At 38.1% G+C, this 12,867-nt stretch overlaps 1 protein-coding gene across 2 annotated transcripts in view; it reads right to left on the reverse strand.

Annotated features, from left to right (window-relative positions):
- acvr2aa (activin A receptor type 2Aa) overlaps nt 1-12,867 on the reverse strand; it is a 67,535-nt gene that overhangs the window by 41,898 nt on the left and 12,770 nt on the right. For both annotated transcript variants that reach the window (XM_036571251.1, XM_036571243.1), the window contains exon 2: nt 2,342-2,549. In XM_036571251.1, the coding sequence (XP_036427144.1) occupies nt 2,342-2,549 (208 nt within the window). The remainder of the gene's footprint in view (nt 1-2,341; nt 2,550-12,867) is intronic.

The following is a 12,867-nucleotide window of genomic DNA, read 5'->3' on the forward strand; positions in this document are numbered from 1 at the left end:
TAATGTTTTATTCAGACCACCAGAAAATCTGCTACACATATACAGTATTTGCAGCTGTACCTGGGAACCGTTCTTCTCAATTTCCCTATCTAGCTCCACTAACCACTCTCTTTTTCTTTTTGCCCTTCATAATTAGTCAGTTTCTTACTGTTGGCTGGATATTTCTGTTTGGTGGACTGTTCTGAAGTAGTTTACACTTACACTATGTACGTTTTGGGGATCTGGAGTCAAAACGTGTAACATTTTGTAACGTGGGTTGTGCTTTAGAGCCCTTCCCCCAGCTCATGACTCTGACGATCGAAGCGAACTGAAAGAGTATTCAAAGAGGACTTGGAGACGGCGTCTTCTGAGGATGTGAGTGAATTATTTGCTGTGCTTATCACATCTTCTTCAGTATCATGTTGATTTTACAGCATTTGATACCTAAACATCAAGCAGGATCTTCTTTGTTGGTCTGTACGTGTGATGTTTATCTGTAACGACGTGGTCAGATTGACCAAATGATTGTTTCAGGCTTCACAGGTCTGACTCAGTAAAGTTACTTTCAATTTTAACAGAAAAAAGTCTTTTACTGTACACAGATTTCAGGCATCATCTTAAGATTTAATACCTCTAATAGTACGAATTAAGTCTTTTTCAGAAATTTTATGACCTCACATTTTTTTTAAGTCTATTTTAACACTTCAGGATTCATGAGATCCCTTCTTGTTCTTCGCTATACTATTTAATTCTAAATTTGCATAAAAAAACACTGTACTCATCTTTTTGCATAGCCTTTTAAAATGTGGCACCACTGTTTTACTGGAACATTTTGTCCATTACAGCTTGTTATCAAATTTCAGACAAAAATAAATATTGTCATTCATATTATGTATTGTGATTATGTATTTATGCTCACTAAGCTACCAAGATTCACCAAAGGCAGGCAGCTGGTACGTTTCATAAAAAAAAGAGAAAAAAAAAGAGGCAATAATAATAAAACACCCCATCCAGTTCCAACGGGTTCGGGGTAAACAGGTTCAGCAGCATGCTAGGACAAGAGCCGCAAGGAGAGCGAGGTGCTACTTTTCGCGAGATCAGCCGCCTCGCACGCTATCGAAACACCTCTTCTTGACGAGCTAGCAGCAGTTACCTGTCACATGGGGGTTCATGAACAGATAAGGCCGAGTGGATTTTTACTCACTTTTATGACGGGAGGGGACAGGGTTCAAACTTCAACCAGAAAACATGTTTACACAAGGCTGCGGCGTCTTTGCATCAATATTCAGCGCGGAATGTGTTCTATCTTTAGTAGAGGCCATATGGCTAATGAATGGGGATTTACCGTCGTCTCTGCCGCAGCCAGCGCGAGAATAAAGGTTCAATGTTTAACAACTACCAAAGGTCAGTTTAAGGAGCACGACTTTTCTGTATTGTGACTGAAAACTGGCATAAACAACATTTTCACAATTGTACAACTGGTGTCCAAAAAGTTCTTTCCATTTGAAGACTTTTCCAAGAGGTTGAAAAAACTTTTTTTTTGGCTTTAGATGTCGAAAGCTGTGTAAACTCAATAAATAACATGTATTTTGCTATAGTATATTAGTGACTTATCTGAAATACACAAGAGGGTGGAAATAAAGCCATGAGTTGCTACACTGAATAAAGTAATACACTGAATTTTATTCCGTTCCACATGAAATCCATTACATCAACACCACTGTCATCAAAAATGAATATACAAATAGACGAAATAGACAAACCTGCACTGACATAATAGATTTTCTCATGTGGAAATGATGTACACATTTGAATCGAGCAAATTCAATGCAACATTCTAATCCACGGTAGGCATTTAAAGGCCCCATATGAAGGAGAACTACATTTTCCTCACTTTCTTCTTTGCCAGTATATGAAAAATATACCACTTGCTCCCCAGTCCATGTAATCCATATATGCAAACTAACCCTAACCCTAGCCCGGAAAAACAGCTAGGTTTTTCTGATGCCTATAGCTGTTTGGCCCCACCCATTTTTGCTGAAGTTATAAGGAGCGTTTCAGCCTGGACTCTTTTTTGAATGAGGTGCCATACAGGACAGCCAATGAGAACAAAGCTCATTTACACATATTTACTATATTTAGTTTTAAACTCACAGTAACAAGAACATGAGTTTCATTCTAATGAATTCAGAGAGGATGGAAAATGTTCACATGAAATGGCCATTACTTTTTTGGAACATAAACCCTCAAAAACGTCATAAGTGAACCTCAGGGGAAAAAAATCAAATACCAAAAAAAGCAAACTATAAGCCCTTTGAGGGTCAAGAAAAGTACTGTTCAGTGTGTTCAAAACAAAGGTTACCTGTCGTAGCAGTTGACATCATCCAGCCAGCAGCCTTGCTTCACCACTGCCACCGTCCCGGACACGTTCCGCCAGGTGGCAAAGCAGTGCAGACGCTTATCTTTGTCTCCGACGCACGGCTCGATGCTGCGGTTTCCCTGGTTCTCCGAGTTCGGGTTGTAGTTGTAGAGCACACACTCTTGTGTCTCCGAGCGGCCCAGAATGGCACCTGCGAAGCACAGAGATTTTAACGTTAGACACAAGCTTGTTTTGTGGGCTGTGACAAGTGGTGATCGATGAGCACAACTTGGAGGCGAACGTGGATGATGCAACTAGTCTGAAATACCAAACACTCAAATCCCAACATTTTCTGTGCCCCAAAATCCCACATTGACAGGAAAATCACTCAAACCACACTCTACAGAACAGCACAGACTCCAGAACCCCTGATTCACAGAAATCTACATTAGATCAAATATAAAATCTCGGTATGCGCTTGCAAATGAATGATGCTTTGCATCAGTGACACTGTTTGCCATTGTTTATTCAAAACAAAATACACTTGGGTGGCCGTCAACAGAAATGTGGGGGGGTCCAATAATTACAATCTATAATAATTATATTTTCCCCTTTTATCATCAAATACTAATACAGTGCTATGAAAAAAAAATTCAGTCGATTTGTTCTATTTTTGCTAATTTGTCACATTTAAATGTTTCAGATCATCCAACTAATTTTAATATAAGATAAAGACAACACGATTAAAAAAAAATAGAGAGCAGAATTCATTGGACTTGTCATCATCTATGACAAGTCGTCCAGATCCTGCAAAACAAAGCAGCCCCAGACCATCACACTACCACCACCATGTTTGACTGCTGGTATGATGTCCTTATGGTGGAATGTGGTTTTAGCTTTACGCCAGATGTAACGGGACCCATGTCTTCCAAAAGTTCCACCTTATCAGTCCACAGAATATTATCCCAAAAGTATTGGGGGTCATCTAGATGTTTTTTGGCAAATGCTTCTTTTTGGCCAGCAGTGGTGTGTGCGCCTTGCAACTCTCCTATGGATGCCATTTTTGTTCAGTGTCTTTCCTACTGTGAAATCGTGTACATTGACCTTAACTGATGCAAGTGAGGCCCTCAGGTCTTTACACGTTGTCGATGCACGCTTGATGAAATTTTGGTATTTCGGCCACTCCTAGGAAGGTTCACCACTATTCCAAGTTTTCTCCATTCGTGGATAATGGCTCTCACTGTGGTTCGCTGGAGTCCCAGAGCCTCAGCAATAGCTTTGTAACCTTTTCCAGATTTACAGGTAGATTTCTATATTTTTTTTTTGGCATCTGTATTTGAATCTCTTTAAACATGGCATCATGTGCTGCTTTCTGAGACCTTCTTGCCTGCTTCACATTGCTGGACAGGTTCTATTTAAGTGATGTTTAGATTCAACAGGTCTGACAGTAATCATGCCTGCGTGTGTCTGGTGAAACTGAACCCAATACTCAACTGAATTTGGTTAACTAGTTGATTTAGTTGCTAAGGGGCCAATTACCTTTTCACAGAGAGTCAAGCAGGACTAAACAGCATTTTTCCTTTGATAAATGAAATCATCATTTAAAAACAGCATTTTGAGTTTACTTGGGTTATATTTGTCTAATATTAAAAGCATTTTGATGATCTGAAACATTCAAGTGTGGCAATATACGCAAAAATAGAAGAAATTGGTAGGGGCAATTTTCCACAGCAGTGTACATCATGGCATCCCTTAATAAATCAATACATAAAATGTATAGTGTAGGCTCTATAGTGTAGGCTAAACTATACTTCCTATTATCCCATATTATGTTTCTGCTGTCACTCATTTCAAAGACTGAGAAGCTGATCCCTTTTTTTAATCTTCGAAGTGGCAATATTACCAACTTTCTTTTGAATTCAGATAATATTCTAATGGCTACAGGTTTTGTGAATGAACTGGCTGAGTAAATACCACATTAAAAAAAAGTTGAATAAAGGCAAACAACAGTTAGATAAGATCTAGGCCTCTACAAGTCCATGCAGATTCTCATATTCATCCACAGAGGCCTCAGGCGAATAATCCTCTGGATTTAAAATAATCTGAGAGAGTGAGATGCACCGATTTAATTTTAAACCATTGCAGGGAAAAAATACTCTGTGCCGACCACATGGGTAAACAACAACAAAAAAAAATATAATAACAACACGATTAACCCGAACTAACAACAAGCTGTGGCTTTCATGACCAAGAGCAGGCGAACTCTGGTTGGAGGTGAGCTGAAGGTTGGTTTCATAATTGCTTCTGAAACCCGCTACAATTCAGAAAACAACATGATGTGCGCGCATGAGGTGATGGAAATACGATATCATGTGTCACTTTTGTCAACGCGTATGTTTATTACACAGACATACAGAACCAAAAACAAGTGCTGTAATCGCTCCAAAATACATATTTTCATTAAATTCAATTTTATTTGTATACTGCTTCTTCTTGATTAATGAATAAGAAATTACCAAACCTCTAAATGCACGTATCGATGAGGCTTATATTGAAATGACCTAAATTTTCGTTGTGTTTTTGCACCTTGTATCACAAACTGGTAAAACTGTGTTAAAAATAGACTACTACGATTACTCATAGAAGGGCTTTTGTTAACAATAAGAAATGCTGAACTCCTATCAATTGGAGCAATTAAACAACTAAAGCACAACTAAAGCCGTTCATCATTCAAAAATCTTCAGCTATGATACCAACTCAGAAACCACAACTTCAATACAGATTCCTGAACAATACTTTTTTTCAATATCTTCTTTTAAAGTGAAAACAGAAAGTGGTTGTGGCTTAACCAAGAAATGAGAATGAGTTGCAATAAGCAGGTATATTTACAGATGTCAGTCTAATTAAGAAGGACTGATAAAATACATAAAATATATAATTTAAACAACAATTCCAGATTTAAAGCAAGCATGTTTACTGGCTCTCTCAGTGCTGACCAACTACTTAGGAATTTCAATTATGTATTAAATGACATGGCATTTTCCGGTACTCATTAGTGTTGAAGTAATTTGTTTAGAACCATAAAAGTATTGAATTTCAATACCCAGTCCTGATCACAACACAGCTGATTGGTTCAAGGACAGATGTTCTACCAATTAACTTCTGAAAGACACATAGTAATTAGGACGATAAAACTATTGTGGTTCAACTCTAAATTTTACTAAATGTGAAAACTACCTGGGTGCATTTCTAAACAACAAAAAAAAAACATTATAAAAATGAAAAGTAGATATTTAATTAGCTGTGCCCAAACGTTTGACAGGTGCTGCCAACAGTAACCAATGAAACAACCAAGGCATGACACACATTAGCTGAAACGTAATGAGTGGTTTTGAAGTGCATTCAATTGTCACACTTAAGCCTAAATGCTTACACACTGCTGGCATTTACATTGCGCAACACTGTCAATCCGACCGGTGCCTCGGGCTAAAGGGACCCGGAGCGATACCTGTGGTGACATTCATATCACCCAGAACGAACAGTTCAGGTCTGTGGCCAGGTATTTAAGAACTGGTTGCACAGGCTAGGTGAAGAGACTGCTGGCGCCACCGTAACAGGTGGGTTAGGGGGGAGAGCAGTGAACAATACAGGTCAAGCAGCAACAAACCGAAGCAACCAGCTAACTACAACAGCAATCACACAAGGACATTTGAAATATGACCTACCGGTGCTCAAGTAGAGCTGTTAGTGCACATTCCTTAATAGTCTCCATTTTCATTTCTGTCTCTCCACTCACTGGGACTGTTGGTAGCTACCATTAACAAATGCAAATGACTTCAGAGTGCCAGCACTGATCATACTTCAAACCGAATAACGCGCAATGCGAGCTTATTCGTTCGGAATTCGACAGGTGAGGCCGTGGCAAAGGGAATCTAAATGCACTGTGGCACTCTCATGCTAATTTGTGAACATGCTTAATGTTCTGTAGCGAACGGACAGCACCGGCGGTGTTACAAAACAGCAGAAACGACTACAGCTGTGGTCTCTGGCAGCTAGCGTTAGGCGAGAAAACTGATCAATTTAGAATGGATGATCTATTCGCATTCATATTTTCTACTCTTATGATCAGAAAGCTAGATTTTACAAAAAAAGTTCAATGAGCAAGGGTGATTACACTATATCCTAATACCAGAGGTTGACATTTCCTGACATTGCCATGGCCACATTTCATATTTTCACCACTACAAATGCAAATGTGCTGTGTCTGATCCACCCAGACCAGTGCAACACACACTAACACAACACACCACCACTATGTCAGTGTTACAGCAGTGCTGAGAATGATCCACCACCCTAATAGTACCTGCTCTGTGAGGGTCCATGGGGGTCCTGACCACTGAAGAACAGAGTAAAAGGGGGCTAACAAAGTATGCAGAGAAACAGATGGAGTACAGTCTGTAATTGTAGAACTACAAAGTGCACCTATATAGTAAGTGGAGCTGATAAAATGGACAGTGAGCGTAGAAACAAGGAGGTGGTCATAAATGTTATGCCTGATAGGTGTATATAAAATAAACATGAACTATACCACATGCTAATGTCATGAAATCAGAGTAGGTGCATGTCGGGCAAATGCACATTTCTGGAGTTCTTTTACTAAGAAGAAAAGCACTAAAGGCCCACGCCTATCATAGTCTCCTTACTTTACTATCAGCAAAGCAATCCACATCAAGTACTCACTACTCCTCAGGGCATCTTGGAAGCATGATAGCTGTGTCAAATGACAAAAAACAGTTACGTCATTGGTCATAATTCCAGGTCTACTGTAGCCTTCCCTTTCTGGCATTAGGCATCTCTTCAAGTCAAGATTAGTCATGGAATCACACTGCAAAAGAAGCGTTAGCCACAGAATTGTGTGTGCTTTTGTTGTCTTATTGTTTATGTTAAATATAGCCCTCTTTATCAAAACTAACAGACACCGTCCAACAGATCTTCAGTGAGTCATTCGTATCCAAAATGCTGAAAAACAATGACAGCAAAACGGCTCATTAAAAACAAATTCAAACCGGCAATCACAGCGTAAATTATTTTGTGGAATTAATTTGCTAATTGCCCCTTGGTGGGGATAAAGCCAGAGGATTAGTTCCAGAGACACAAGTCACCATTATCAGGATTACAGGGAATCTGCTGGAATTACTGTCACATCAGTTTCAAGTGGAGTGGAATGGTGGTACCGAAGATGAACATCAAGCTTCTAAAGTGCTACGGTGCATCTTAAGACACAAGCAATGCATCGAAGTACTGGTCCCGGATCTGGCTAAAAGGCAAAAACTGCACAGGTATACAAGTCCTGCAATTCCCTCTAGGGAACATTTGATTTCAGAGAAGCTATCAAACAAGTGCGTGAAGATCACAAGTGGAGGGAATGGTCAGTTCACCCTCTGAACTCACTTAAATGTGACTCAATAAACTTTTGAATCATATTCTTCCTCTGTTAGCCACTATGCTCCTCTCCTTAGCTGAGCTTTATTGGAACACTGACTCTGTGTCAGCAGTGTTAGCTCACTTAAAAGCCATGACAAACTCAAATAATGATCTAATGATCACTAATGAACATGCATGACTTGAGTCAGACGCTCATCACGCAATATGGTCGATTAAGATTTGCTTAAGAAAATGTGAAAACCAAAAAAAATGCTTCACCCACTCGAAATTCCTGTCCATTAGAACTGCACAATATAATTCTTCTGTGGGTGTTTTGATGCATCAGGGCATTCAAGTAATCCACCATTAGTAAATTATTATAGTGAAAATAATACCCATCAACCACATCAGTTTACTGATTCACCTGTTACAAAGGCACAGTTTTGTAGTTTTTAAAATATAGATTCATTTTAGCCAATTACCATCAATGAATTTATCTTCCTATCTTTAAACTAGTTGTTCTCAACCTGCTGAAGCTTTGATTCCCTCCCTAAAACACACTACAGCAGTCTTATTCATATTTCTTGACACACATTTCTCTGTGTGGACTTTCATATCACATACGATGGTAACCAGACGCACAGTACAACATGCCGTTGCTGACCAAATAAAAGAAGTGTGCAAGCCTTCGAAGGCTCTTTCACAGAACACAAGTAATTCCGAACCAAGCAAAACGTCTGTTTGTCTATCACACATTTAAGGTAGGGAAGTTAGATGTAGCTCATTCTCAAATTAACCCAAATTTGTGAACAGCTGCCAAAAACATCTCATATATGAGGCTAAAATTTACACGAAAGTTTAAATTTGGTAAAGGATTACATCTTTTTGCTTATTTTTAAACTCTACACTCCTCAACAATCAAAGAAAATGTTATGTCCAAAACTACAGTACAAGCGCAATATGTTAAATTAAAGGCATGTAAGAGTGGTAATATTAATATTTAGTAATAATAAAGGAATATTTTATAATAATTTAAATTAATTTTCTCCACCTTGTGTTCTTAAATATCTGACTTATACTGTGATACTGTTAAATGTTTGCGCTGTTACAGGCACTCAACTATTGATTACAGATATAGATATAGATATATAGATGATATATACAACTTGCAATTTATGCTACATCTACATATAATCAACCTCACATTGGCTTTCAGCGAATGATAATAACAAAACCTCAAAAAAGCAAAAATGATCTAACGTATCACATAGTCAGAGCTGATGAAACTATGCCTCTGCTAGCTTTGTGGTTTTGCATTACACATTTCTGACGGAAAAAAGGACTGCAAAATTACTGGAAGCAGGGTGTTCACAGCGTACTTGCTGCTTATCAGGCTTACATAATTTCCTATGCTCCTTACCATCACAAGGAGGGGCTTGGGTTCAAATGCAAACAAGGCCCTTTAAACCCTCAGCAAGTTGCTACACAGGCTCACAGGCTCATTGAGTATGGCATAAACTCGGAAGTGCCGGGGCACTTAGGTGAATAAAGGTATTTGTTACGGAGGCTTATGAACAACAAAGTGCACTTAATAGATCAGAGAGCGTTTGTTATGATGATAGATGTGGTACTGAAGAGTGCAGGCAAGAACCGTCTTGCTGTTCGTCACCAAATCACAATAACATCAAGTCTTGTTTTGGTGAACTGCACCTACTGAACACTTACAATCAAAACTTTTAAGGTCTACATTCATTGCCATCATTTTGCTATTGTAAGCAAATGTAATTACACAATTACTTGACAAACAGCATAGTTAGGTAAGATTTGCGTAATTCGATTTACATTCTGTACTAACAGGTTCAAGTCTGCACTTCCAACTATTTTCCATTTGTCTGAATGCCAATAATCAAAAACACATTGCAAAAAAGGACATTTTTTCTTTCCACTAAACAAGACCAAATGCTTGGGGCCGATCCAGCCATATTTTCACAGACTGCATATCAGCTGTACGAAGCCCATACAGTTGTGCCACCGGTTCAAAACCGAGAGAAAGGAGCAAGCTACTACGCATGCATTACAGCAATATATCGCTGTTGTTGAAAGAAAACCTCATGTCCATTTTTGACGTTTTTCAGTTTTTGACATAATTTGAAAACATGTTACCCTTTAAATTGTGTGTAAATTTCATGATGAACAGAACAAAAGAAACGGCCCAAAATGACTTTGAAAAATGTCTGGATCCACTGACTTACATTAAAAGCAAAGTAGTTTTTTTCCTTCTCCTGTAAAGTTACCATTTTAAGATACGAGTTTTTCTTCCGACAGCAGCGATATACATATATATATATATATATATATGCAATATATAACAAAGCATATATTTATTACACTATAAAATAGTTATTTCACAGATGTAAGAGTATAGGACTATGCACTATCAAAAATGAAGAGATTTTACTGCAGAATATTAAAATAACTGGTGGTTAATTCATCAAACAGGTCAATCAAATTGGATGATCAGCCAATATAAAGACACTATAAAATTATGAGGACTTGCATGTTCAATAACCAGCAACTTCAAATTTCAGCCTGAGAAAAAAAATACAAACAAAACTGATTAAATTAGCATCATAATGTCGTAAATTAACAAGACATTTTTTGTGAATCTGCCAGTTTTGCTACAGTCATGCGCAGTCACTGCAAACTTTCAGACTGATGGACAGCACTGACGCACTACGCAACCATTTAAAAAATGCATGCCAATAAACAAAGCACATCAAATGATGTCAAATTATGCACACATTAAAATGTTGTACTTCTGTAATTGTAAGCATAAGACCAGCATATCTTACTCAAATTGTGTGGCTGTATTACCTAAGAAAACACAAAGACTGGATCAGTTTGGGATGAGCAAATACTAAGCATTACAGAGCTAAGATCGGATGAGGCTAAAAAATTTAACTGGACAGAGGCATCCCTACTGCCTGCCCAACAATAACTTTTCATCAAATTTATATCAAATCATAATGAAAATTCTACAAACACAAATGTGACATTAATTAAAAAGTTCTAGGCTGTGAACAGTTTCAGTTGCTTGTTTCAATGAGCTACAAGCGAGAAATATTCCATATGAAATTACAACACACTTTTATCACCGAAAACTGTGAGGGTTTTAAATGTCAAATGTCAATAAGCCTTAAGATTTAGTCATTTTTAGACTGTGGTCCTGCAGTGTCCTTTATCCAACTGGCAGTTGTGTGATTAACCCATGTTACAGATGTTTTGTGCCCAGTGGTCCAGACAGACGAGATGTTAAAATCCTGTTCTGGTTCTTGATTAAAGCTGCTAGCCAAGAGGTAATCTTAGACTTGATTCTTCACTCACTAAGACTTCTCTCTTTTTCTTATTCCCATTTTTTGAACATTTACTTTCCCCACTTCTTTTCCCTTTTTCCCCTTGGGATTAGCATAACTCAGTGGGAATTTCTGTACAACTCGAAACCTCTTCACACTGTATTGTTGCGAATAAAGCGGAACATGTGCACTTTGCTCATCAATAAATCTCTCTCCTCCGCTGGCTTATGCTCTTTGGTCTCTTCAGCACAAAAGAGCTCTGTGTGATGAAAGTGAAAGCAAAGTAGAAAAGAAACTGAGTGGCTTTTTCTTACCATACTTTTTGCTTTTCACTAAATATAGTCATCTCCAGCTCCCCAGTGCCCATATGTCTCTATTCACACTTCTTAGGATCATCGGCACTGTTGAATTACAAACTGATATATGCTGTGGATTTATCGGTAACTGAGAAATTTCCACTGTTAGTGCACCAATATTTAACATTGTAATGCACCTCTGGCATAAAGAAAATCATTCATTTTTATAATATTTGGACATTTTCAGTTTACAATTTGCAGTCATATTAGTCAGCAAGGCACTGCAGAGGAGCATAAAATTGAAATCTGAAATTATGGATGCATATCAGGAGATACGCTGATATAGATTTGCTGATAAATGTAATAACTAAACTCTTATTATCTCTACTATACTGAAATTTGGCTAATAATTACAACTGATAACATGCAAGCACTGAAGCCTGCATAGCACATGTAGACACCAGCGGTGAGTACTTTCTTTCTTCTAGACCTCACAGTAGCCGCTGCTAGCCACTCTGTGTTTCCCTGCAATGGCTGCCAGGAGTACTAGTTGCCCCGCAAGAGCACATCATGTAACTTACTGACACGAATTCTGACAGAAAACCAACTTTCGTCACAAACTATATTACAGTTGGTCAGGTCATTCGTTTTTTGATTAACATATTTCCAACATATTTCAGTTTTTGTACACCCCCCCCCTTTTTTTTTACATCAAACACTGCTAAAAGGTCAAGACATTCGAGGCTGTATAGATCTAACAGACAAAGAAGCCTACTTCAGATACAGAGACGGATGAGTGCAAGGATTTTTGTTAATCTAGATAGCAGTAATGATATGAATGTAAGCATAACGTGAATATTTTTAAAGTCTTTTAAAAGTTTTCGTACTTAATTTAGCTGTTTTACTAAATGTAAAGCTATCTCGACGGGTGCTAATACTGGGTTATCATATAGGCCCAGAAATTCCTTATTGGTGCATCTCTATTTACCATACAAATATAAACCTATTTTGCCTGAGCTGATCATTTATTGACGTTTGAAGCCCCTTGATCACCCGTACCAGTCACAAAATTTTTAACTAAGAACAAGCTGATGTACAACTATGTGTACATTTGACTGAATTAGTTCTGAAGGAACATAAGGAAGTCTCAAAGTCCAATAATTCCAACTGGAAATCAGGTCAGCTCCAAAGGTCCCGCAGTCCAGGCCACCTGTGGCACATAGCACTAGCTAGATTCAACCTGAGCCAAGCAGCAGGGGTCTTTTCAAGCAGTGTTTTTACTTCCATGCCACTAATGAGTCCTTTTTACATGTTACGACTAATATTAACTGTGAATATAGCATTTCTGATATTTAATATTCAATTCATTTAAAATCAGCAAGACTAACAACACTGAAAACAAAATATGTTAACCGTTACAAATCTTGCAGTGATTAGTCATTTTAATCACATACAG

This window comes from Colossoma macropomum, unplaced genomic scaffold, assembly GCF_904425465.1.
Source record: "Colossoma macropomum unplaced genomic scaffold, Colossoma_macropomum, whole genome shotgun sequence".
Taxonomy (NCBI): domain Eukaryota; kingdom Metazoa; phylum Chordata; class Actinopteri; order Characiformes; family Serrasalmidae; genus Colossoma; species Colossoma macropomum.